General features: G+C 38.3%; 1 protein-coding gene across 5 annotated transcripts in view; it reads right to left on the minus strand.

Moving 5' to 3' along the window:
- DNM3 (dynamin 3) overlaps positions 1-24106 on the minus strand; it is a 180383-nt gene that overhangs the window by 42241 nt on the left and 114036 nt on the right. For all 5 annotated transcript variants that reach the window (XM_057427464.1, XM_057427467.1, XM_057427466.1 and 2 more), the window contains 2 exons: positions 23336-23445; positions 11898-12009 (listed from right to left, as the gene is read on the minus strand). In XM_057427464.1, coding sequence (XP_057283447.1) covers positions 11898-12009; positions 23336-23445 — 222 coding nt within the window. The remainder of the gene's footprint in view (positions 1-11897; positions 12010-23335; positions 23446-24106) is intronic.

A 24106-nucleotide genomic window follows, 5' to 3' on the forward strand; every position in this document is an offset into this window, starting at 1 on the left:
TTTAGCTTGTTAAGTGTGAATGTGGACATTTTAATTTGCAGTGGAAATCTCCCCTGCCCGACGTTACTCCTTTTCATACTGAATACAATGCATTTTAGTTTATGTTGCTCCCTGTATTTTCAGCTGCTGTAGATCCATAGCAGACTCCAGAAATTTTCCAGGATACAGCCAGAAACTTGTCACAGAAAAACCTGACGGTTGGAAGCACTGAAGAGTCATTCCCAAGCGATTGTGGAGTTACCATAGTAAAGCAGTGTTTTTACCAAAATTCTCAGCAACAAAAGCAGTAAGCATCACTGATATTTGACCTCTAATTTTCCATTGTCAGTGGGGGTTGAATTTGGAAGGAACAGAGTAGTTGTGACAAACTTTCAGGTATTTGCCTATCTGTAAACTCTGTTAGATAGCTTAGTGCTCCTCTATACAGGATAAAATATATGTTATAAAAAGCTATGAAAGAACAGCCTATAGGCCACCAGTACTGAAGAAGCAAGAGTTCCTCCCAGAAAGAAAAAGCAGCTGCAAGTAAGATACAAGCAACTGCTTTAAAACAGGAGCATCATTTAGGTCAAGTAAACCATGTCCATACCTGAAATAGAAGACAACTAGAAAAAACGTAGGCAGGAATGACTTGGCCTGAAAACCCAGCAACCCGCAAAAGAGGAACAGGTAACACTGGGAAGTGCTGCATCCTTTTATCTTTCATGGAATGGCAATGTTCCTGGGCCTTACCAGGGAAAAGATGTGTCTGTGTTGCCCATAGACAATTTCCTAAGAACCTGGCCCTCAGGACAGCTGAGTTTCTGCTTCCAAGGACCCACTGTCTATGAAAGTGACAGTGAAGTAGTCTACAGTCAGGAGATCCAGACTTGGAAGTAATCATCACAGATTATTCTAGACACAGACCCGTAGAAAAACATGCAATTCCCCAGTGGGATCCTATCAGAAAAGATCTGACTTTTGGTGGGAAAATGTTGATACTTGTATACACTAAAGGAAGCCCATTAAGCATACCTGAGAAACAGATGTACACGCTCTGTCAAAGGCAAAATCCTCTGAAACAAAAAGATGGAGAAGTGCATACACATGCTTACATCTTACACAGGTTACAAGGATTCCTGATTTTAAATCACTCAAACAACTGACCCAACAAAACCACTTGAGCAAATTTCCAATCATACTCTAACCTGAGATGTTTCCACCACGTAAGGACAGACATTCAAATAACTACTATTAAGGATTAACTGAAGAGAATCTGATAAAGAAGCAGGAGAATTAATCACCACTTGTTCTTAAAAGATAGGCAGAAAGAAATCACTGCATACTCAAAAGATGTTGGAATGAGGTATTTTTAAGGATTAAGACATCTTGCCAGTCCTGCTCCAGGACTGCCTTCTCAGGCTTGAAGAGAGAACTCCCATGAAACAAATCATGCTCCTTGTTTACAGAATTGATTAGTATCAAAATAATCCTAATCCCATGTCCTCTGCTAGTCAGAGCAGTGACAAAAAGGTAATTTGCCTCAAGACCCTCTGTTTCCAGAGGCACTCAAGGCTAGTGACAAGCCTTTAACAAAAACCACAGACAGGACACCGTTTCACAATTATCCATCAATTCTCTCACATCTTCTTTAACTGCAAGGAGAACCATGTTTTCACTCTAAATTTGTAAAATGGGTTCCTAGTCCATGACTGCAGCTTCTAGACAAATAGTATCTATTCACAGTATTAAAAACAGCTGCTGGAAAGGCATCATGCTGCGGCTTACAAAAGAAACTGTACAAATAAGATGGAACTAAATAAAAGAAATATGACATGGGGCAGAAATCACAGCCTCAATCAGACAATGCCAGGACTAACTCTAGGAAAGGACTTTATTTTAGCAGAACACTAATCAGACTACAGAAAGAATGGAAAAAAACAACAGTCCCCTAAATACAACACTAAGCACACCCACCCACAACTGGTGAAATTCTAAATCTGTGTAAGTTGATGCCATTGATTTTACCATGCCCATCTTCCACTCTTTCCATGACCTAGACTGGTTGCAATTAAACCATTTCTGAGCATACGCATTTAGTCATCAGGTTAAAGAGGCATGTGCTGCAGAGTAGTATATAACAAAGAGCACAAAAGTTCAATTTAAAAGAGAAAGAATGTAAAGGAAACAGGGTAAGGACACTTGTTTCTCAACTGCAGGAACAGGGATTTTAGGAACAAGGGTATAAAAGCTCCTCTTTCACCTATCAGTGCAAAGAATTGCACTGATCAAAACATCCATAGCCAGCTCTTCTTAGTGTGAAATACCAATTCTCCAAAACTGGCACACTCAATATGTTGTGTCATATAATACAACAAACAGGGAACGACAAGGACAAGGAAGATATCAGTCAATCAAAGGCCACAATGGAGCTGGGAAACAGCTGGGACAGGAGCTGAGGAGTGATCACAGAATAGGAACACATGATATCATGGAAGGAATTACATGAGTCAAGAATGCAGCTCCAGAATGGAGGATTTTACCTGCAGAACATGGGGCTCAAGTCTGACTTGGGTTATGGAAAGCAATCATAAAACCACCTCCACAAAAAGAGATTGGTAGGAAAGGTTAAAGAAGTCTAGGATGAACTGTGTATCAGATTAGACATTACATATATTGGGTATTGCCCAAAATGGGAGTCAGGGAAAACAGCATTCAGTTTCTCCTGATCGTCTTGTTTTCCCTTGTAAATGAGAAAAAAGAAATATCTGGCCATTTGTCAACTGCCCTCCACCCTCATGTCCAATGACTACATTTTCTGTTATACTGTAAATGCTATGGAAGGGTGAGTCTGGTGACATTTTTGGCAGAAAAAAAAAATCTTTAAAATTTTTATTTACTCCCAGTTTCTTTTCAGGAGTAGAGTTTTGTGCAGTTACTGATTTGGAAGACTAGGAAGGTATTTTAGGATTGTCCTAAAGCCTTATGACAGTTGTGAGTTTCCCCTTCTATTCAATGCCCCTCATGGATGACCACACACTGTTGCACTAAAGGGGCAATCAGATCTTTCTGGCTGCAGCTGTTCTGAGACCAGGAGACACAAGGACTCCAGCCTGGAGTCCAAAAGACCTTTGTGACAGAGGTTGGTGCAGCACAGTCCAGAAGCACCTTCCTCTCCACCAGCCAACTCCGTGCTTATTGACCAGGGCTGGCAAAGCATCCTTCAAGGTTTGACACCTTTATTGCCTTCCCCAAGTCAAATCTCACTATATGCCCAGAATAGGACTGACACTTATGTTCTATAATCTGAAAGTTCACCACCAGAGTTTTCACGTTTCTCTAGAGCTTCAATGAAATCCTTCATCAGAGTAGAAGTGGGGCAAAAATGAGCTGTGCCATAAAGAATGAAGAATTTAAAAATATTTTCAATATGCAGATGCCTGCCAAAAGCTCAGGAAAGAGCCCCCCCGGATACATTACAGGAATAAAAAAAAAAGTTTGCTTGCTTCTAAATTTCCTGGAGTTTGCTTAATGTCAGCAGTCCCATTTAACAGCAGAAATGTAAAACCCTGTGACAGCTATTGAACCCCCGACCTCTGATAGGCAGTTACCAGCTTCACAGGGACTGGTTTTGAAATCATTCAGTCTGTTAGCCTGCATCTTGTTACAGTCAGTGCAACTGATGCAATACTATGAATCTCTTTTTCCCCTGTACATTTTTAACTCTCTCCTGCCAGCAGTTCTTTTACTCATACAAGAATATAAACCAGGGCTGTTCTGTATCTTGGGGAACATTCAGGGAACAAGGTTGCATCTAGTTTAGTTTGAACTAGTAAATATTAGAAGAACAAGAAGATAGTTTTTATCTGAAACATGTTTTCATACCCTTGAAACAGCGAAGCAGCGAGAAAGGACTGAAAAACAGCCTGCCATTTCCTTTGCTCCCTGTATTTTGGACTGCTTTTGACCCAGCATGTGTGAGCATGCACACTCACTTGCTTGGTCTGCTCTTTTGCACCATGACTTCATTGTAAAATTCAATTCATCTGTTCAAAGCAACGACTGAAACACTGTCTATAAAATCATGGCATTTTTCCACTTACAAAAAAAATTAAAAAAATTAACACTTCATTTAAAAGTTATTTTTAAACCTAGTTGGCCTGAAGCCAATTTTGGACAAAACTGAAATGGATTCTTCTTTTCCTAGAATTCAATGCCTTCCTTTTCTAAAATACATTGGTAAAAAAAAAAAAAAAAAGTAAAACCAGTGAATGCACAGTTTACACTTCTTTCTACACCATTTTACACTCTGACATATTAGTAGAGTTTGCTTTTCAACATACTACTATGCAACAAACCCAGTTTTTGTAATGAGTCTTTACTTTTTCTAGCTTAGGAACTTAAGTTGAACACAGACTTCAGCAATCCCAGAGCTGAACCACTTTCAGTTTGAATTTGCCCAGGCACTTGCAGGGCATCATCACAGCCGGTAACTGGCAGGGTCAGAGTTTATGTCGGGGAGGGGGGGGGGATTGAAGTCCCTTCAGAAACATGGCCGAATTTGAAAAAGAACACATCAGAGCCTTATTACAATGCAAAGAAAGATACATATGGCTTCTGGCACTATATCTGCATTTACATGTCAATAGCCAAGCATGAAATAGATGAACTGTGAGCGCTGTTGTTATATATGTAGGTAGAATGAGTATCACTAAGTTCCCATTTTCCAGGACCATCTCAAGAGCCAGGAGGACATCTGGTCTTCTTAATGAAGTAGCTGATCTGGAATCTGGGCTTAGTAAAACTATCCCCCTCAAAGAAAAAATGAGGGAGAAAAAAAAAAAAGAGAAAAACAGACAGACTTGAATCTAAGCAATTAATATGTCACCAAGAAGTATTTTAAGGAATAACAGGCAAACTGACCTGGCAGGGAGAGTATTTTCCTCCTCCTTTCAAAGGGAATCCTATTTTCCCAAGAGAAAATTCAAACTAAATTACACTAACTGAGCTTATATTCAGTGAATGTTCACACGCACAGTATTATCTGTGACAAATTCATTGAGATGTGAATACAGGATTTATACACTTCAATTCTACGTGTTCTGCAAAGGGTATCAGCAAGCGCAGTAATGCAAAATAATTAAAAGGAAAGAGCTTTGTAGTCACGTTATCCACAAAAAAGTAATTTAATCAGATTTTTATTTTCCAAGTTGAATTTTCTCAAGTCTGAGCTCAACATTAAAGTGTTTGATTCTTCAAATTAAGCAGAAATAATTGGCTAGCTCAGGGCTTAAGGATGAAAAGAAAAAAGGTTATTTTTTAGTATTACAAAGTGTCACTTCTTTTTAGTATCTATGGATTCTGAATCAAAATTTCGTGAGGACACAGCATCTATCTTATCTTTTAACCTAACAATGTGGGACACATCCTGAAGATGGGCTTCATGAGGATGTTACAGGTTTTGCTGTTGTTTTCAAATAGCAGGCTCTGAAGGGCTGGTTTGGGGGGATTTTTTTGGCTTTTTTTTGGCTTTTTTTTTTATGAGGATGATGAAGATGCACAGGGGAGGAAGCAAATTCACAATGGGGGATTAAGACAGTCAGAAGCATTTGGTTTCTCTGTCTTCAGTACCTGGACTGAAAGTACAATGCTTTGTGCAATGTTCCACCACTTTTCCTCTGCGCAAGGCTGAGGAGTGGAGTTCAGTTTTCATATTAGTAAGATGTGGCCTGCCAGCATGTATGTGCTTGCTGGATGAGATAGGTCTTCATTACCTCATTCTGCAGGACCCTTTTACAGATTTTATCCAACAAAGCTTTTGAAAATATACTCATCTTTACCTATATGAAAAAACCTCATGTTAACGATTGTGCAACAATAAAAAGTAAAAATAAAATGATTAGTAGCCCACTGATGATTATAAACCGTCTTCAATTCCCTTCCTCCACATTTTCTTAGGAACTCATTACTCCAATGTTTATTTTTATTTTTGTAAATCTAAGAATGCAAAACTAAAAGCAGAGGTATAAAAGCAGCCACAATCTGGATGGGTGGGTACAGGATCTTAACATACCTGCATATGACATGATCCACAGTATGAATGCCACAGTGGGCATTACTAGAAGGAGGGTTACAGCTCTACTAGTAATCAAGTGAATCTGGACCAGGACAGTAAAGAAGAGTTATACAGCTTTGCAGCATAAAGCTGCATAAGAAGATTTGAGAAACCATCATCACCCCTAATTTGCCCTTCCTGTCTTCCCCCAGTCCCTTCTCAAAAACTCTCTTGTCCCCCTTCAGGTTTACCCATTTAATTTTTCATGCCACTAGGTGCAGAAATCTCAAGATGTTTGTGGGATTTGAGCCCCTGCAGGCAGCTGCAGATTAATTCTACCTGTCTAACTAGGGTAATGTAGCCTCCAGAATCCAGCATGAATAACCCGTGTGAAAGAGAATGAGGAGACACAGAAGACACAAGAATCCTTACAAGGAACTGTGTCCAAGAGAAAGACCAGCATGTTTTTCTGGAAATTTCTTTTGGAGTTACCCGCTGAATGATAGCCCAGGCCAGAGGGAGAACACATTTGAACCTACAGCAAGAATTGCCCTTTGCTCAGAGTGAAAGGAGAGCTAACAGCTCCACAAGTCCTCATATCTCACAGGTTTCTCCTGTATTTGCTTATGGGTGTCCTCCCTTATGCTAGCAACTAATTCTTGCCAGATTCTACTGCTCCTGACCTCCATAGGGTACCACATAGGTCAGGGCTCTGGAGAACAGAGCTGGTCCATGCAGCTCCTGAACTCCAGACTGTTTCTGCTAGTCCCAAGAGCTCTTTGGTGCCTCATCTATTCCCCACTTCCCTTGATAGAGCATCTACAGTCTAATCTCTCTCTTATGGAGACCAGAACATCATCCACTGCAGCAGCAAAGTCTTAAGTCATTATACTGTAAATAAACATTATAAACATTACCCTGATGTAAAGTTCCTCTCCCCTTGCCATCAATACACCACTTCTCTGAACCTGAGCTGGGCTACTCAGTCCCAGCTACTATGGAGACAGTAGAACTCAAAACCTGGTTAAAAACACAAGAACTAAAAGCAGACAAAATTCCTCAACCTTCATAACACTTAAAACCCACCTGGGCCTTTCCCAAATGCTTCAGACTCACAATAAGATGGTACAGATAATACTTAAGGGGCTACTTTCAACATTTGCTGTTAAATGTCTTTTGATGCTCCAGATACATAAATACATCTTCTTAAGGGTTAATATACCAAAACAGGAAGGGGGGGAGGGGGGGGGAGGGGAAGTACAAAAGCTGTATTAACTTCTTTCCGTGGTATGACAAATTCTCTCTGCATCATATTCCAAAGTGTGAAATGTGCAATTTCCATTCTTAAGCTCAGTAAAAATGGCATAAAAAAAGTTCTGACCCTGGCTGATTATTAGTTTATCGGATCAACATCAGCAAAACTGTCTTTTAATGTGCTGCTTACTTTCAAAAAAAACTCTACCATGCATATTTCAGTTCTCCCTCTCCACACCCCACACCCTTCTGTTGCTGTCCAGCTGGAACACATCAAGGGTCTAGAAGCCAAGTCAAATGTTGACCCCACCCTCCTCCATCCATTTTAAGGCACCTTCAAAGCCAGTACACTGATCTAGTTCAGCTTAGCCAACAACGCCAGCAAATCTGTTATTTAAGACTTTAGTGCTGGCTTTTTATAACTGGCCATTAATACAAGCTTTGATGTATGGTCAGAAAATCCAGCTGTAATGAGTTTCATCAGACTGTAGTAACCTTTCCTCAGAAGGTCTTTATTACTATACCTTCATAATATTTGGTCGCAATACTCTTTTATAGTATCATTCTTACTGAACTGCCTTAAAAAACAAGACTCAGTGACACTTAACACATCTTGTTCCCCAAAATTAAAGCAAAGAGCCATTAATAGTTTTCTAGAAGACACTTTTGCACCCACATTTTTATGAGGAGTTTGCTGTTACCAGCATCAGGCAATAGTTGTGCGAACCAGAAGATAAACCAATTTGCCTGATAAACGCCTTGAGAGAAGATACAAAAGGATTTTGTAAAAGGACAAACAACTTACTTTGTTGTTCCCCTTTGCAGGATGCAGCAAGGAGGAAAGAGGGGGAAAAAGAAATGTTAGATACATTAATTTTACATGCATTCAGTCTAACTTGTACAATTCTGGAAACAGCTCAAACCAAATGGGGAACTGATTCAATGAACATTCCCTGAAACCTTTAGATAGACAGCTTCCAGGGGAGCACAGGACATTTGCAAAGGATCGAAAACATTTGGTGAAGTTGTAAATTCAAACTTTTTTTCAAAATTTCCTCTCTACACAAACACTCTGGTTCCACTTTTGCTTCTGTTAGTGTAAAACAGGAGCAGATCCTGGGAAGTTGGTGGACACTAACACAAGGGAGAAGAGAATGAGGCCTGAAATGATCTAGGGGTGGGATGAAAGCCAGAGGGATTTTCGTGCACTGGTAATACTGAACTTCTAGTATGCAAAGCAAGCCACCAAACATGTCTGCTTAGCCTTGCATGACAGCCACTCCCTATGACGTGCCAATGAATGGAAAGTTTATGATCCAATGCCTTTTAAAAACCAAATATTGAACTTTTAGATTAGTAATAAAAATGGGGAGATGGCATTAGGGGACAGAGGAAAGGAATGGATGGTGCTAGCAAGGTGAAGTGTGCAGATGAAGTTATGACAAACATCTGTGATTTTTCCCTGAATTGTGAGTTTTGCCACAAGCTGGCACGAACAGTGTATATTATACAGTGGGAAGTCAGCCAAAATAAACACCAGCCTACAGCTGAAAAATATAGTCTGGAAAGGTTAGTCACAAAGTTGTAGTCATTTTTTTTTAAAAAAGGAGGTTTTTTGGATGCATCAGCCCAGAAACCCAGCAGTAAAGTCAGCTGGTAAATGGATATTCCATTTCAAAGTGAATTGGCCACAGTGTGATTTATATCAAGCAAGCTGACTTGCATATGGGTTGAAAAAATAAAAACACTGATTCAGTGCTATCCCGGTGGCTGTCAAAGCCCACGTCCTGACAAAAGCAAATCTCCTGGCGGAAAGAGATGACTTGGCAAGCTGCAGAAGAATTCAGGGCTCATAGAGCAACACTGAGGAGTGATTAAAGATAGTTAACAAGAGAGTGAATATATAAACATGAGTGTGCGTCCCCATGTGCTCAAGGCAGGCAAAATGAAGTGAGGAAATAGAGAAATGGTGATTTGTTTAGGGAAAAATAAAAATTAAAATGCAACAGCATTGGACTTCGCTTACAGGATTAAATCAGTAATAGAAACTTCACATTAGCGCCAGTAAGTACTGAGCCCCATTTCCACTGTAATCACACAATTTTAAGTAGCATTCCAAAAAAAAGAAAGAACAGAAAGATTAATATTTTTAGTTGAGAGATTTGCGCCTGGTGAGAATTCAGAACAAATCTCTAATTCAGTGACAAAGTTCTGCTTTTCCTGCCACTGCAGAAGGAACCCAAGCTAGGGGCAACTGAGTTGGGATTTACATCAATGTGCTTGTATGCAAGCAGCAGAACTGTTAATGAAAGCACACAGCTTAGCTTTCAAATTCCAGGCTGCGCACACTGCTCTGGCAGTTACAGAAAGCAGGCCATTGCAGTACTCCAGGTTTACAGCACTATTAATCTATTTTTCATTTCTAAGCAGCAATTTTTCTACTTCTGGTGCCAAAGCCTTGGATACTCAAAGTTCCCAGCTGTGACATGCACATGAAAAAGAGTGAGGTCAGTCTGGGAAGGGGCTAGGGTACCTCTTTGCCTTTTTAACTCTGGGATCGCAAAGCTGTGGGGAAGCACTGAAGAAAATGCGAGTTGCTGCCATTTCCTGGCGGTCTCCCTGACAAAAAAAAACATGGTCTCTAAGTCTTTGAAGCAGAATGAAAGACTGAGTGTGTGTCTCTAAAACTATTCTATACTGTCAGAGGAAGGTGTGACACTGTGGGGTACGCACAGGATTTTAATGAAATGGTGATGATTTTTATTTCGGTTTCACTGGAACTTCTAAGGTATCCTGGGCCTTGGAGCTTTCACTTCATAAATTCAAAACTTTAACAGTAGACTTGCAGTGCACATTTGGACCTGTAGTCCTGCAGGAACAAAGTGCTTTGCAAGACAAGAGTAGGATCAGGCATCTTTCTTGAACAGCTTGATAGACTACTGGGTGAATTTCAAACTACAGGGGGTTCAAGCAATAATAGTCACTCTTTTTGTAATGTAAAGATAATTCCAGCTCAAAGAAGAACTGAATTTTGACTCCCGTTTACTTCTGTCTTTCAAGGAAGTCCCTAAGGCTCCCTTGATAGACCATCTTCAAACAAAACCAAGAATTCTTTATAAACATATCTTGAATTCAAAATATTTTTAGGGGGAAGAGAGAAACAGGAAGACTGAAGAAGAGTTTAGAATCCAACTAATCCATCTTGTTTAAAAATAAAATAAAAGATATATGAATATGATAAGCATGTCACAGAATGCAAGATTAAACCAGAGGCAGCAACAGGCTTTTTTGACATCATTATGACAACCTGAGCAAGGAAAATAAAACACAAAACAATATTTTGTCCCTAGTAATTAATTAGGTAACCTCTTGTAACTGATCCTTGTAAAATTACTTTTGATGTCTTAGGTAGGAAGTATTTTACTGACACAGGCAACATACTGGAGAGTCACCAAATTTTATATATTTTTTTAAGGTAAAGTCTCAGATACCTGATAAGCCTTCTGCTAAATTTGTATTTGAACTATTCTTAAAAAAAATCAGCATTGTTATCATCATCAATGTTTATTCTTATAATAATTGGAGAATCCAGCAGTTCAAGAAGTCTCTGATTTATCTGTTAACGGTAGCCTTGAATCTTGGTATGGGGAGACAAAGCTGAGGGTTGTTTGCTAAATAGCAGCCGGAGAAGATACAGAGAAAATTACACAGGAAGCCATGGAGGGATCACAAGAGAAATACGAGGAAGAGAAAGATGAAGACATACAAGACAGCACAAGACTCTGGACTCAAGGGACCTGGCCTTCCAATGGAAAACAAGCAGAGAGAACAAATTCCACCAAAATCAAAGCGCCATTTCTAAAACCAGATTTTCCACTGAAGGAATCTAGTGGACCAGCAGGCTTACTGAAGAAAGGTGCACCATGCATTACAGAAACTTTCAAAAGCTCAAATGGCAGGTATTTTTGCTAGTCAGCCTTGTTTCGGGATACATGTCCTCAATCACTCAGTTGATATTAAATACTAAAATAACTGAGTCTAAAAAATATGAAATGGTAGTTGGGCATATTCCATTTCCTGACTTTCTGTTTTTTATGTTAAATTAATAAAGGCTTTTATCTGTTCAATTTGCTCCACATGACAATTATCTGAGTAAAACTGCCTTTGGAAAGGTTTAGCATGCATTTCATACACAAAAAACATGCAGTAAATCAGTAAAATAAATATACATGACTGCCTGGAAGGCTTCTGTCAGTTCTGTAATACAGAGCTTGAGGGAATAAACTCTTCAAAGCACATCTTTACCTTAGAAGACATTAACAGAAAGAACGAAGCTCCAGAAACCCCAAATTACTCAACTTTCACTAAACAGATCCAACAAAAAACATTTATGATTTTGGAAGGTTTGGTTTCTTTCGTTTTTTTTAAATATTAAGGCTTGACTCACAAATTTATCTTAAAATATTTCAAAATTACCACAGAAGAGTACAACGAAAAGGCTAGCACTTCTTGAGATATTTGCAGGCACTGTGTTTTCCCAGATGACATGATTGTTCTTTCTGACTCAAACAGAGCAGCTACTGGAAAGCTAGTGAGCTATTGAACTTACTGAGGATTTATCAGGATAGACACCGGCTCGTAGCAGAGATGCCTTCCAGCTATCCACCTCCTCTTGGGAGTCACAGGCTAGCTCAAGGAAACGGTAATCCTTGTAAACATTCCTAGAACAAAGAGCACCACATTGTAAAACTAGCATTTTGCTACTCTGTATCATGCACACAGCATTTTAAATTAAAAATCCTTTGGGGTCAGAAATTACTTGGTAATTGCTTTAGACAACAGAGTTTATGGGATAGGTACTTGTTTAATAATCACACAGAGTGCTTGAATGTATCTATCTTAGCATGCTACATCACAGCTCTGGAAATAATAATCATCTGAAAGCACCATGAAACTACTTCAAATCAATTTTCCAGCTTTTGCCAAAATGGAGCACTTTTAGGAAAACAACACTGTGGTGATGCAGAGGGCAAACACATAAGACACGTCATCAAAACTGCATGTGTCATGACTGATGCTGTAAGTAATAAATATCAAAATAAATAATGATGCAACTTTTCCCATGTTAAATCCTTTCAGTGCATTATATACATTTTTTTTTTAGACATCAGTAAAAGGGGAAAGAAAACGATAATCAGGTATTTTAAACAAACTACACAACCTCTGATGTCTGCCTTCATAGTAAAAAATAATGGGACACATTTGAATAACACCTCTTGCAGGTAATTCACATAATTAGATAAATATAGGGAATCACTTAATGGAAGAAAAGAGAAAGGAGGAAAAATACATATGTAGGAAGGTAGTACTTGTAAACTCTCCAATAAATAGAACAGATTTTCCCCTTACGGTTTAGCCATTAGTTTTTGAATTCAAATTCTATATACAGACCAGATTGTTGTAAATTTGTCAGCCAACAGTCTTTTTAGGAAAGGCCACAAGCTTAGCTGACAAAAGTTAGGAAACCACATTTTGCTAGATCTTAATGTTTACACAAGAATCAATCTTCCATCACAACCATACTGTTTTTGTTCCTTAGCAAGCTATGTAGAAGGGGGAGTGGGAGTAGGGAGGGGGGTTGATGGAGATTACGTCACTTTCAAAGACAACAATGACAAGGGGTCCTTTGGTGTCATTATGCAACCCCAAAGGTAACTTCTGCCACATATTTTGAGGGGGAGAAAATACGAATACCCTATAGAACCAGGAAGTAAAGCTATTATTAGCATTGCCTAGACAAATTTCTTTAGCATTCAGGGACTGGTGGGATTTCACTGTCACACTGCCAGAATACAACCGACTTGATGTAATTCCCACTCACAGAAGTGCATCTCCCTTACCAACGATGTCACCAGACATCTCCTAGCCTTGCTTTTTAGGGGTACTCTCAGGAAGCAGATAGAAAACAGGTAGAAAAACTGTAATTGAACAGTAAGCATTCATGCCGAGCATGAAGCAGTCATGACACCTAGTCATTAAATTATCAGCCATGAAACCACAGTATGGCAACAAGAGTATACCCACCTCTGAATAGAGGGAAATTGGGTACTTTTACCAGGCTTATAGATGGCATTTAAAACTGAAAAGGATAAAGGACATACTCAGATTTCCTTAAGTCAGTGACATAATTCTCCCTCATTTCAATGTCTACATCTGAGCAGCCAGGCATGCATATTCAGCACCAGGCCTGCACTACTCCTTGCAAGCCTCTGGATCAGAGATGCCACTGTAGTGTGCATCAGTGCTGCTCAGGGCAGCACATCTATGCTTCCTTCCCAGAGAAACCAGCCTGCAAAGGGACAAAGAGGCACTAAAGGGTTGGGTCCCATAGTTCAGGCAAAGGCACTGACTGTATGAATCACTGAAAGCTCTATGGGTTTTTTTACTTGATTAGAAATTTAAAATTAAGACCTTTTTTTCCCTGAATCCAAATGTACTAATCCTGCCTTAAAGCAATTAATAGCCTGGATGACCTCTTCAGATGCTGTTATCTTAAACTGACAAAAACACACTTGAATTTTATTAAATTTGCAATATTGTAGAACTCTGAGTCAACATTTACTAAACATACTTACAAAAATAAGTCAATGAAAATAAAAAGGGAAGCAAAAATGAAAGTGCCAGAGAAAAAAAAAGCAACTTTAATTGATTCTCAGGAGAAATTTCTAATTAGATAAGTTTTTTAGCTATTTCAACTAAGCAGCTATAATTTTGAAGAGGAATCTGAAATGATAAAAGGGTACTCTCAGAAAAGATGATTAACCATAGAGCAAATAAAGGCTGTAAAACATAGCAATGGGGAAGTACCAAAAATACATACCTACAAGAGCAAAACAACATGACACCATCTTGTGAAAACACTTTTTCAGGATAGTCATATTATATATTAAACTCATTGTCCTGCATGCCTGTCTCCGTATCAAGACTTTTCCTAGGTCTAGGGACAGCTTATGGCTCAGCAGCTGACATCTCCAGCTTTCCAAGGCCCCCCTCCCTCTAGTATCTGAGAGCTCCACTATTTTAGTGTAGGAATCTTACCCCACCACCACAAATGACGTCAGTTTCAGCATAAGTGAGGAACTGAAGGACATATATACTGAACCTGGACTTGCAGAAAGCTTACAGTAGGGTAGGTAAATGGATGCTTGCCTCACAAATCAGCTGTCTTGCTACTAGACTTCGTTTGCCTTCCTTCCAGAAAGACTGACAGGCAGAGGAACTTTACAAAGGAAAAAGCCAAAGTAACTTCTGAAAAGAGTGTGTCCTTTTTCTGTTACTAGCGGAATCTTACAAAAACACATTAACGTGTTTTACTCATTAGGAATCCACTGGCGTCTCATGGAAAGCTGTAAAAATGTTCTTGAAAATAATTCAGATTTTCTGGTTTGTTCTGTCTTCCACTTTTTAAAACTTCTGAAGATATCAGCACAAAACCAGTTACTACTCAATCCCCATCTACTTACTCCACATGGAACATAGTGAGATCTTGTTCTCATTGTCATCTTTATGGCAGGGATATTATGCATCAAAGAGAATGATATAATGCAGGATACCCAGAAGCAGAAAGATGAACTTTGAACAATACAAATCTTGTTGATATTCAGGCATCTTTAACTCTAAGGGACTGTAGTAACTAAAGTTACAGTAAATGGGAACATACCTAAAACACAATTTGCATGCAACATTTCTCTGGAATATTTAACATTTTTGAAATGTGAACATATGAACAGGTAAGCTGTGTGTACAGTTATATGCATATACCACATCCACCTATGCTGCTTCCTCCAATAGGGTCTTGTAATTGTAGTTTAATATCCTGCACTGAACATGAAAATGTATCTATAGTTCCATTACTGGAAATTAACATAATAATACTATTTTCCAGAGTGAAAAATGTGAAAGGTTACCATTTGTTACCTACAGATTGTATTACACTCTAGATAAATAAACCTCAAGAACTGTATTCCTGAAAAAAACCCCACAACATACTTGTTAATGAAGATGAACAGACAATTGGACTAAAAGCATAATTTTTAGTGCCAGACTGGCTCCACACTCAGGGCACACCTTCTCTTTGCCAGGACCACTATTTGAAAGTCCATCAGATACCCACCTATAATTTTGCTTATCTTACAACCTCTTCACTTTACTATTACCTTTGTTTCCAATGTACTGGATTCCTTTTCTCCATATATTTCAGGTCCTAAAGTGAACTTTCTAATCCAGAAATGAGCATTAAATGGCGTTTATTTAAGTCCTCCCATAATGGAAGAATCCTAACATGAAAATGCAGGAATGGAATACAAGAGGAAACAGAGAAGCACCGGATAAATTTGATGACTGAGCCCAGCTGTGAGTTACTGAGAATCCTTTCCCACTAGTCTTGAAGCCTGGGCTGTCAACATTGCATAAAGAAGGCTTGATTGCCTGTAAAACAGCAGAACTAAACAATCCAGGATCAACAGGTGAATAACACACAATTGAAAGTCACAGAGAAAGTACTTTCTAGTTGCCTGCTACAGTGGATGCACATCTACAGCAGCTGCACATTAAAACTGCTTGCTAGCTGAACAAATTTAACTGTTGGACCTCAATATGTATAGTATCTTTTGCAATTTCTTAATACTAAGACAGGGTTAAATATTTATCTGCAACAAGCCTGGAAAGATTTTAAGTGCAATTCCTGTAGACACATGACAAACCCAGTTAATATACATGCATATATATTAATGCATATCCACAAAATAACCATAGCTGTAGACAGTTTTTAGAGTGAGTTGGACGTGGAACATTTCAGTGGAAGATGTACTGTATATCCATATCATTTTTTTTTTTAGAGAGAGAGAAAATGCAAACAAATATGCATTTATTCTTGCCAACATGGGAGGAGAGAAAACAGCAATTGCAGAGCAAGAATAGTAGTAAAATCTTTAGAATTATGCTTATAAGCCACTTTAATACTCCTAAGAACACGAAACCATATTTAACTTCAGCAGTTGCACTGAAACAAGTGAAGCTACTCACAGACTGAAAGAGAAAGCAATCTTCTTCTACAGGGATTTCAAACAACTCTGCTTATGATCTCAAATAATTTTTGGTAAACATTTGGTCCTTTTATTAGGATGCAAGCAAATTAAAATGAACATTAGGAATCTAGAACCAAATGCAGAGGAGCCCAATTTTATTATATCATAAACAAAAAAAAAACAAACAAACAAACAAAAAAGCAATTCTTGGATATTTTATTCGATTGCAATTTCAATAATACAGTATATGGGTTTCATAAGTAGACACCTAAAATACAAAAGGGAGAAAACAGAATCCAGATACTCCATGCATAATCAGGAAAAATAATACTGGATGAAACTCTATGTTCTCTGTTTAATCAGCCTGCAACTCTGGTATATACACTCTGCTTATTCAACCTTAGTCTTAGTCTACCATTTTAAACACCTGTAATTCCACAATGGCTGTTTGAAGACATGCATTATTTTTCATATAAGAAACCTGTACTAGAGGCACTGCAAATCATATATTTTAAAGAAACAAAAATGACCATCTGCTCTGAGTTAACAGCAATCACTAACATTTTCTATCAAGGCATGCCATTTCAGATCAGTCTAATGTGAATGCTAATTAAAATTAATTACATATGTCTCTGAAGACTTTTTTCTTAATATCGAGAAAGCCAAAGAGACAGTCTCTGAAACAACGTCATGAAATAATAGCACTTGAAGATTTTAGCAACTAATTCATATAAGTGGTCTTCTGGAAGTGTAAGGATGTTTTCAAGTTCATACACACAAATGCAGATAAAGAACCAAACAATTTTAACTTTAAGGTGAAAGTTAACAGAATATATGCCAATCAGTATATAGCCAAGCCTTGAAAATGAAGTATCTAGAGTTCTATATGCAATCCAGAACAGAAATGCAGCCAAAGCTAACATCACATGGGCCAAAATCTGCAGTAGTAACTGGCACTAAAATATTCCATAACTCCCTGGAGAAGAAGGTTTGATGCTTTTCGTGGTGATGGATGGAAGCCTGTTTTGGAACCTGCCCTGGGGCCACACAGGCGCTAAAGCTGCTCACAGCTGTCAGTCCCTCATCACTGGAGGGAGCATGGCTTCTGCTCCAGTCCTGTGCTTCCCTGTGTGGGGCACGGGGACCCAGACCTTGCTGGGTCACAGCAAGCAAAGAAGGTGAAGCCGTCTTGCAGACTAAATCAAGTTTATCAGCCATGACTTAGCCCATGCTTACAACACTCATGTCTCTCATAGGTGTCACTAATGTTTCAGATCCCACACAGCCATTTAAGGAACTTTCTTAAATGTGATAGTTACACTGTACTTGAAGGTATAGGTTTACGCTGCTGTTTCCTTTCCTTGAGAACCCCTTTTTGATCAGTAATACCAGTTTTAAATCTCAATACCTGCACACCTATCCACCATACCATGCTTTATTTAACATAGAAAGAATTCTTGTCAATAATGACAGAAAGGAAATATTCCAGGAAAAAACAAAACAAAACCCAAATTTTTTTTTTCTTTATATTTTTTTGTATGGAATGGACTTGGGGAATAAAGGCTAGTTATGCCTTGGATTTGTGTATTTTTTCTATTCTTAAATATCGTACTCACAAGCATCTTGGAAGTTTTTTTCAAATATTCGCAACTTTTTTCTGGATTAAATTTGTGGTGGTTTTTAATTAAATATATTCTCATTCTTCCCTGTCTAACAGAGAAGGCTCTGAATAGCTTACAGTCCAGCTCTTCCTGGGGCTTAGCTTTCTGAGTAATTCAAAAACAGTAACTAAACATACATCTCATCTCAGGCTTTCTCCTTCAGCCTGGCTTCCATCCAACACCTCCTCTGACCCGGTCTCCTTTCACTAGTTCCCTTTATTTTGGCTCTTGCCCAATTTCCCTTATATATGGATAGCAGTTAACCAGTTCCTGTCCATAAGAAGAAATTGAGTACTTAGAGCTCTAGTGCATTTGGAGTCCTAGAGAAGACTTCTAGAACATCACTCAGCCAACACCATGAACCCAAAATCAGTACTGTAATACCTTTCATATAGCAGACATAGCATACTTTCCTGGGTCCTACCAGACAGCACAGTTCTTGTGCAATGTGATTCCTGACAGTCAGAGTGTACTCATGAGTCAGCAGCTAAAATTTATCACCTGGCAGTTCTATTTCCAGTCCTATTGTGCGTCCTCAAAACTTCCATTTGATTGCTATCTTCTTGACATTCATCTGTTTCTCAGATTAGGGATCTGTTTCTAAAATGAGCCTGTCCCACTGTCCCAGACAGTCAGCTCCCATGCAGGGACGGTAGGTTCTGCCACACTGGCTCTTGGTTATTGAGGAGCATTCAGCTCTTAGAAACCTATTCTTGTGAAGGCAAACAGGAACAATTTTGTGCTCTGAATTTGCAAACATCCCCTTTTCTCACAGAGGTGAGAAAAGCAACACTATTATTCAATTTCATCTGGATCCTAGTTGGGCAGAAAAGGAAAAGACAGGAAGACTTGGTGGGATCTTCCTCTGCAAGAAAGGGAGAATTTCACACACTGGTTCTGCTTCTTTGGCTCCAAGGAAAGGAATGAGTCTGAAGAGGAACAGAGCTCAACAAACACTTCAACATAACCCCAAAAATATTTACTTAGTAGAATCTCTTCTTCCATAGGGAGAAAAAAAAAAAAACAACAAACAAACAAAAAAAAACCCTGCACACAAAAAAACAAAGAATTGGAGAAGAGGTGGAAAGGAAGCTACTTCTCCACTTGTAGCAAAAGAAGTGGCTTACTCATCATTCCTTCCTCACTTAAAAGAGAAGCAGCATCTAGATGGAGTTGCAATACAGTAATACAATTTATTGACCCATAAATCAGAAAAAAAGTGCAACTACTCTACTGCAAAGGCAAAGGGTTACTTTAGAATAACACAGAATCTAGTGAAGTAGTGCCATGTGGATGCTGTAGTCAACTGGGCAAGACCATGAAAAAGAATGACTGCTTACCCTTCCTAATTTAAGAGAGAGGGAGAGATGGGACTGTTGCATAGATCCTAAAGAGAGGCACATTTAAGACTATAGTTCTTGTTCCAGACTAAAGCACTAAGCTAAAAGAAAAAGCACCAATCAGTGAATTATTTTTAAAGGGAATACATGAGAAAGAGGCAAAGTGTTTGGAATGAAATCCCAGAGGGAAAGTAAGCTTTCTTAGATGAGCAGAACTTGTCTTTTTTCTTGAGCTCTGCACAAGAGTCTTACACACTCATCAATGCGGACATCACAGTTAATCTACTTCATGTAAGGACAGGCGCTGACAAAATACTCTCACCTCCATTCTTAACTGCCTAAGAAAGTCAGTGGCTACATCTCCACAACTTCACATTATGTTCTACAGCAGTACTACAAACATCAGGGGTTTTCCTAAAGTATAATTATTTTCAAAAATTTGATATCTTTTCCAGTGTAAAAGACTTGCCAGCAGTTTATTGTGGAGGAGAAAAGGATGGTTAACAGAAAACAGCACTCACATTCTTCACACCTTTAGGTTTAGACACATACTGCTTGACCCTATAGCTCAACTTCACTTGTGTAAAGGCAGACTCATGTAGATGGACACAGCCAGAAGTGATCCAGGAGTCAAAGGGCACTCACTCTAATATACTTTGGTTTAATATCTAACACTAGATATTAAAACAAAAAGATCTCGTGCTAGATATTAAAACAAATTAAGGTAGAGTAAGTAAAGCTAAATAAAGTAAGTAACCGAAGTAAACTAGAGGAGTCCTCCTCCAAAGGTGTTCCAAGTTGCCTATAAATCAAGTAGACGGGCCCATTCAAATGCTTTAAATAAATTACTTAGTTTGTTGAAAAACAAAACTCACCCCCAATTCTTTAAGCAATACTATATCTATTTCACACCAAGAGTTTTCTAGATTTTTCTCCTTTAAAAAGAAAAATTAATTACAAAGTAACAGGAAAAGAATTTAATTATGTCACAATGTAGCCTTTTCATAAACATACAATTATGTTCATTTCATGAGAATTTATCTTCACTGTGAAATCAATCGTCACAGTCTCCATTTACTATACATTACCAAGTCACATTTGATTCCTGTCAAAGAACTGTTGACTTCTGCAGTAAATCAAAATGACAGATACCATTCGTTTCCTTCTGCATCTATCCCCAAGCCTCAGCTAACTCAAGATGGTTTTTCCTTCTATATACTGAAACGAGGAGTTTCCTGGTAACTATATTTCAGAACTGGAAAGGTTTTCATAAATGGAAAAAATGCAGTGTATAATCCAGGAAACTATTGAAATGTACAGTATCAGAAACATATGGCTGTAGCAAATACCTATGCAGTGAGAGGCTAGGAACGAAAAAGAGACAAGCCTATTAAAATTCTTCTCCTAAAGGGATTTTGCTTGAAAACTAAAATACTCTAATTGAACATTAAGATACGCTGCAGACTGGTGGGGAGGGAAGCAGGAGGAGAGATACAGAATAATCTCCATGCTATCATGGAAGCTGGAACATATAACTTTGCCTTTGTTCTTTAATGATCTACCTCTTAAATAGCAAAATGGTTCCATAGCCAGAACCCTGAGTGGGCAAACTCAGAAAGAGAAAGCTGACTTCTTTCTCAATTACTAAGGTTTTTAATAATAATAATGATAACAAACAAAAACACACACACAAAACAACCACTTCCCTTCATCCCCCCTCAAAAAAAAAACAACCAAACCCAAACCAGAAACTAAGTTAAGTTTTACACGAATTTTGAAAAAGAAGCCATATCCACCCCCCCACCCCCCCATTCAGAATCATAAGTAAGATAAAGTAAAACAACGACAAGACTTCTTAATTCAACAGATCTTTACCAATTCCCTGTTTCAGTTTCCCTAAGAATCTGGGACAGGGAACACAGTCCCCAGTTGAGGGCCAGGTCACTTTACTCAAGCCCCAGTATCCCTGATTCTGCTGACACAACCTATGAATTTAGGAAACTGTGGAAAGTGATACTAAATTTGTTTTGACAAAAAAACCCAACTTTTAAAAACCAGCAGGCAGGTTTTTAAAAGAAAAAAAAAATTAGCTGTTTTATAGTAACAGAGGAATGACTGTTGTGGTTAGAATTCAATATGTATCTCTTCAAGAAAAACTTCTGCCTCCTTTTAAGCTGGAAGAGTCCATAAACAGCCTCTCCCAAGGCAAAGGCATTTTGCTGTCTTACTACTGTGCTGTCATGTCTCAACATGCCTATATAGATATAAGGACGTTTTTAGAGCAGCTTGCAGATGCTGGAGGGTACACTCACAGCCCAAATGGGCAGGGGTATTACAGACATTGCAAGCATTTTAGACATCTGATCTTGAAATCCTTGCTGTCCAGTGTGTATGAAGACCCAGTGAAAATGCGAACATGCAGCTATATTACACCCAAATAATTCTCAAACTTCCCAACAGAAATGCATGCTTCTCTTGGATTTTCACAGTTCAGTGATTAAGATTATGAAAATATTCAAAATCATTAGCCAAAACACAGGAGGAACAATAAGGTGAAATTAACAGATATCTCATGGAAGGAACTTAACATGTACAGCTCATATCAAGTCACCAGAACAAAGCTTTCTTTCTTGACTGATGTAACTGCAATGTTGGGATGTTTCACACATACCTATAGCAGAATAGTCAAAATCACATTAGTTGCCAGTACGTGAAGATCATTTATGTTTTTAAAAACATTAGAAGTTTTTCAAAGCTTTTTTCTGTGCTCCCAAAATGCAAGTGGTCAAGTGTTTGAAATCTTATTCCCAGCAAGTATGTGTGTGACATACTTTCAAAGGGCATCTCCTGGCAGACAGTGTCCACATGTAGGCTAGCTGAGATGTCAGCAGATGTAGGCAAAGCCTTCATGTAGTTCAGAGCAAGACTCACATTGCATCCTCATGTTTCTGGGACCAGAGAAACTTGACAGCCCAGAAATCCTGTGCTTTGCTTTTGTTTTGTGGGAGAGAGGGACATTTCTGGCCAGTTCAGGAGCAACAGCTGGCTCTGCAGAGAGCCACATCCAGCCTTCATCATCTTGAACATCATCTATTGCCAAGTTTTGGTGATGCAAGGGGGGAGTGGGAGTTAAGCAGAAGAGAAGAATAAAACAAGGGCATCTATCCATGCTACCACTGCAATTTGCTTTACTTGTTTTTTCTGAAAAGGAACTTAGAGAAATTGCACCTTATCTGCTGAAATGCAATTCCACTGAATCAGCTGCAAATGCACCTCTCCAGAAAAAAAAAAACAAAACAAAAAAACAATAAAAATTGATAGGTCACTTGTATGTCTCTAAGTGTTGTCATGTTTCCTTATTTGTGCACAGTAGTCTGAATAGGCTGTGCATCAGAAGTAGGCTGCCATAGAATACCTACATCACTTAAATCAGAGGATGGAGCTTGAAAAGTGTGAAGCAAACAGCATAAAGCAAAGAGCCTATTAGTTAGGGAAGCGGAGAAATATAATTTGCTCTCCATTCAGCAGTATTTAAATGCAAACAAACAATAGAATGATTCCAAATATTACAGAGAGGCAAGATTTTTCACTGGAGAAAGTGAGAAGCAATGACACTTTTGTGATTTACACCAGTTGAATTTGGTCACAAGGTACAGAAGTCATGAATGTTGTGGTAAGCCTAGGTAATCGCCAAACAAAACAAAAATAGGATCAGGAGATGGTTATTCAGCCATACAGAACTAGATGACTAATCATGGAGAGTTTCACCCTGCGTGGTTAGGAGGACACTAACCTTTCATTCTATGTTTATGCAACTGCAAAACAGCAGATAAATCAAGAGTATCAAGATCTTTATTCACTCAGCATAGTGGAAATAACCACAACTGCACTCCCAGTTATTAAAATGATCAGATAGATACATTTTTATGGCAGTATCTGCAGAATAGCACATTTTCTTACCTCTGCTCTGTGTTAAACAATGCAAAGATATGTTTGCTAGACATGAAGCTCTTTTCAACATCTCGCACTTTCAAGTTGTCCAAAGGAAGCATATACTTCTTCTCTTTTTCCTAGAAAAGAAACAGATTAAAACAACACTATATGAGAAGTCTCAAATAAACATGATTTCAGCAAACTCTGTTTAGTTGGTAATGATTTTAGTACACTTATTATCATAAGGGTATTTTCAAAATTGAAATGTCTGTTTACCTTTCATAGACATACCTGCAACAGAAATGAAGCCTGAATTCCCATCCTGTTTTTCACTGACCCATTTAAAACATTTCCCAGTTAAAAAAAAAAACAAACAACAAAAAAAAACAACAAAAAAAAAAACCCTCTCTCAAATACACATTTATTATTCTCCATTCCCCTGAATTATAATTAGAAAAGAGTCAAACTAAACTGTCTAATCAATACAAAACTCTTCCATGTCTGTGGGTATAAAAAATAATCTCTATCTACAATTACTATTATTATTTATGGGTAGCATTTGATTACCCCACCATAAATTTTTATTACTCCAATGGAAAATACAAAAATCATACAAATCAATCAAAATCATACTATCATCGAGGTTTTATATATACTGTATACTAACCAAACCAGACTCTAATCTAATCAGCTTATTTCTTCAAACAGTACAAATGATCTATTCACTTTTGCTGTAGCCGACTCCTCTTGCATTTTCATCACAACTCTAATTTACAGCACAATCGTTATAATTTCACC

This window comes from Pezoporus wallicus, unplaced genomic scaffold (genome assembly GCF_028554395.1).
Source record: "Pezoporus wallicus isolate ANWC-B61680 ecotype Strahan unplaced genomic scaffold, APGP_CSIRO_Pwel_v1 scaffold_7107, whole genome shotgun sequence".
Lineage (NCBI taxonomy): Eukaryota > Metazoa > Chordata > Aves > Psittaciformes > Psittacidae > Pezoporus > Pezoporus wallicus.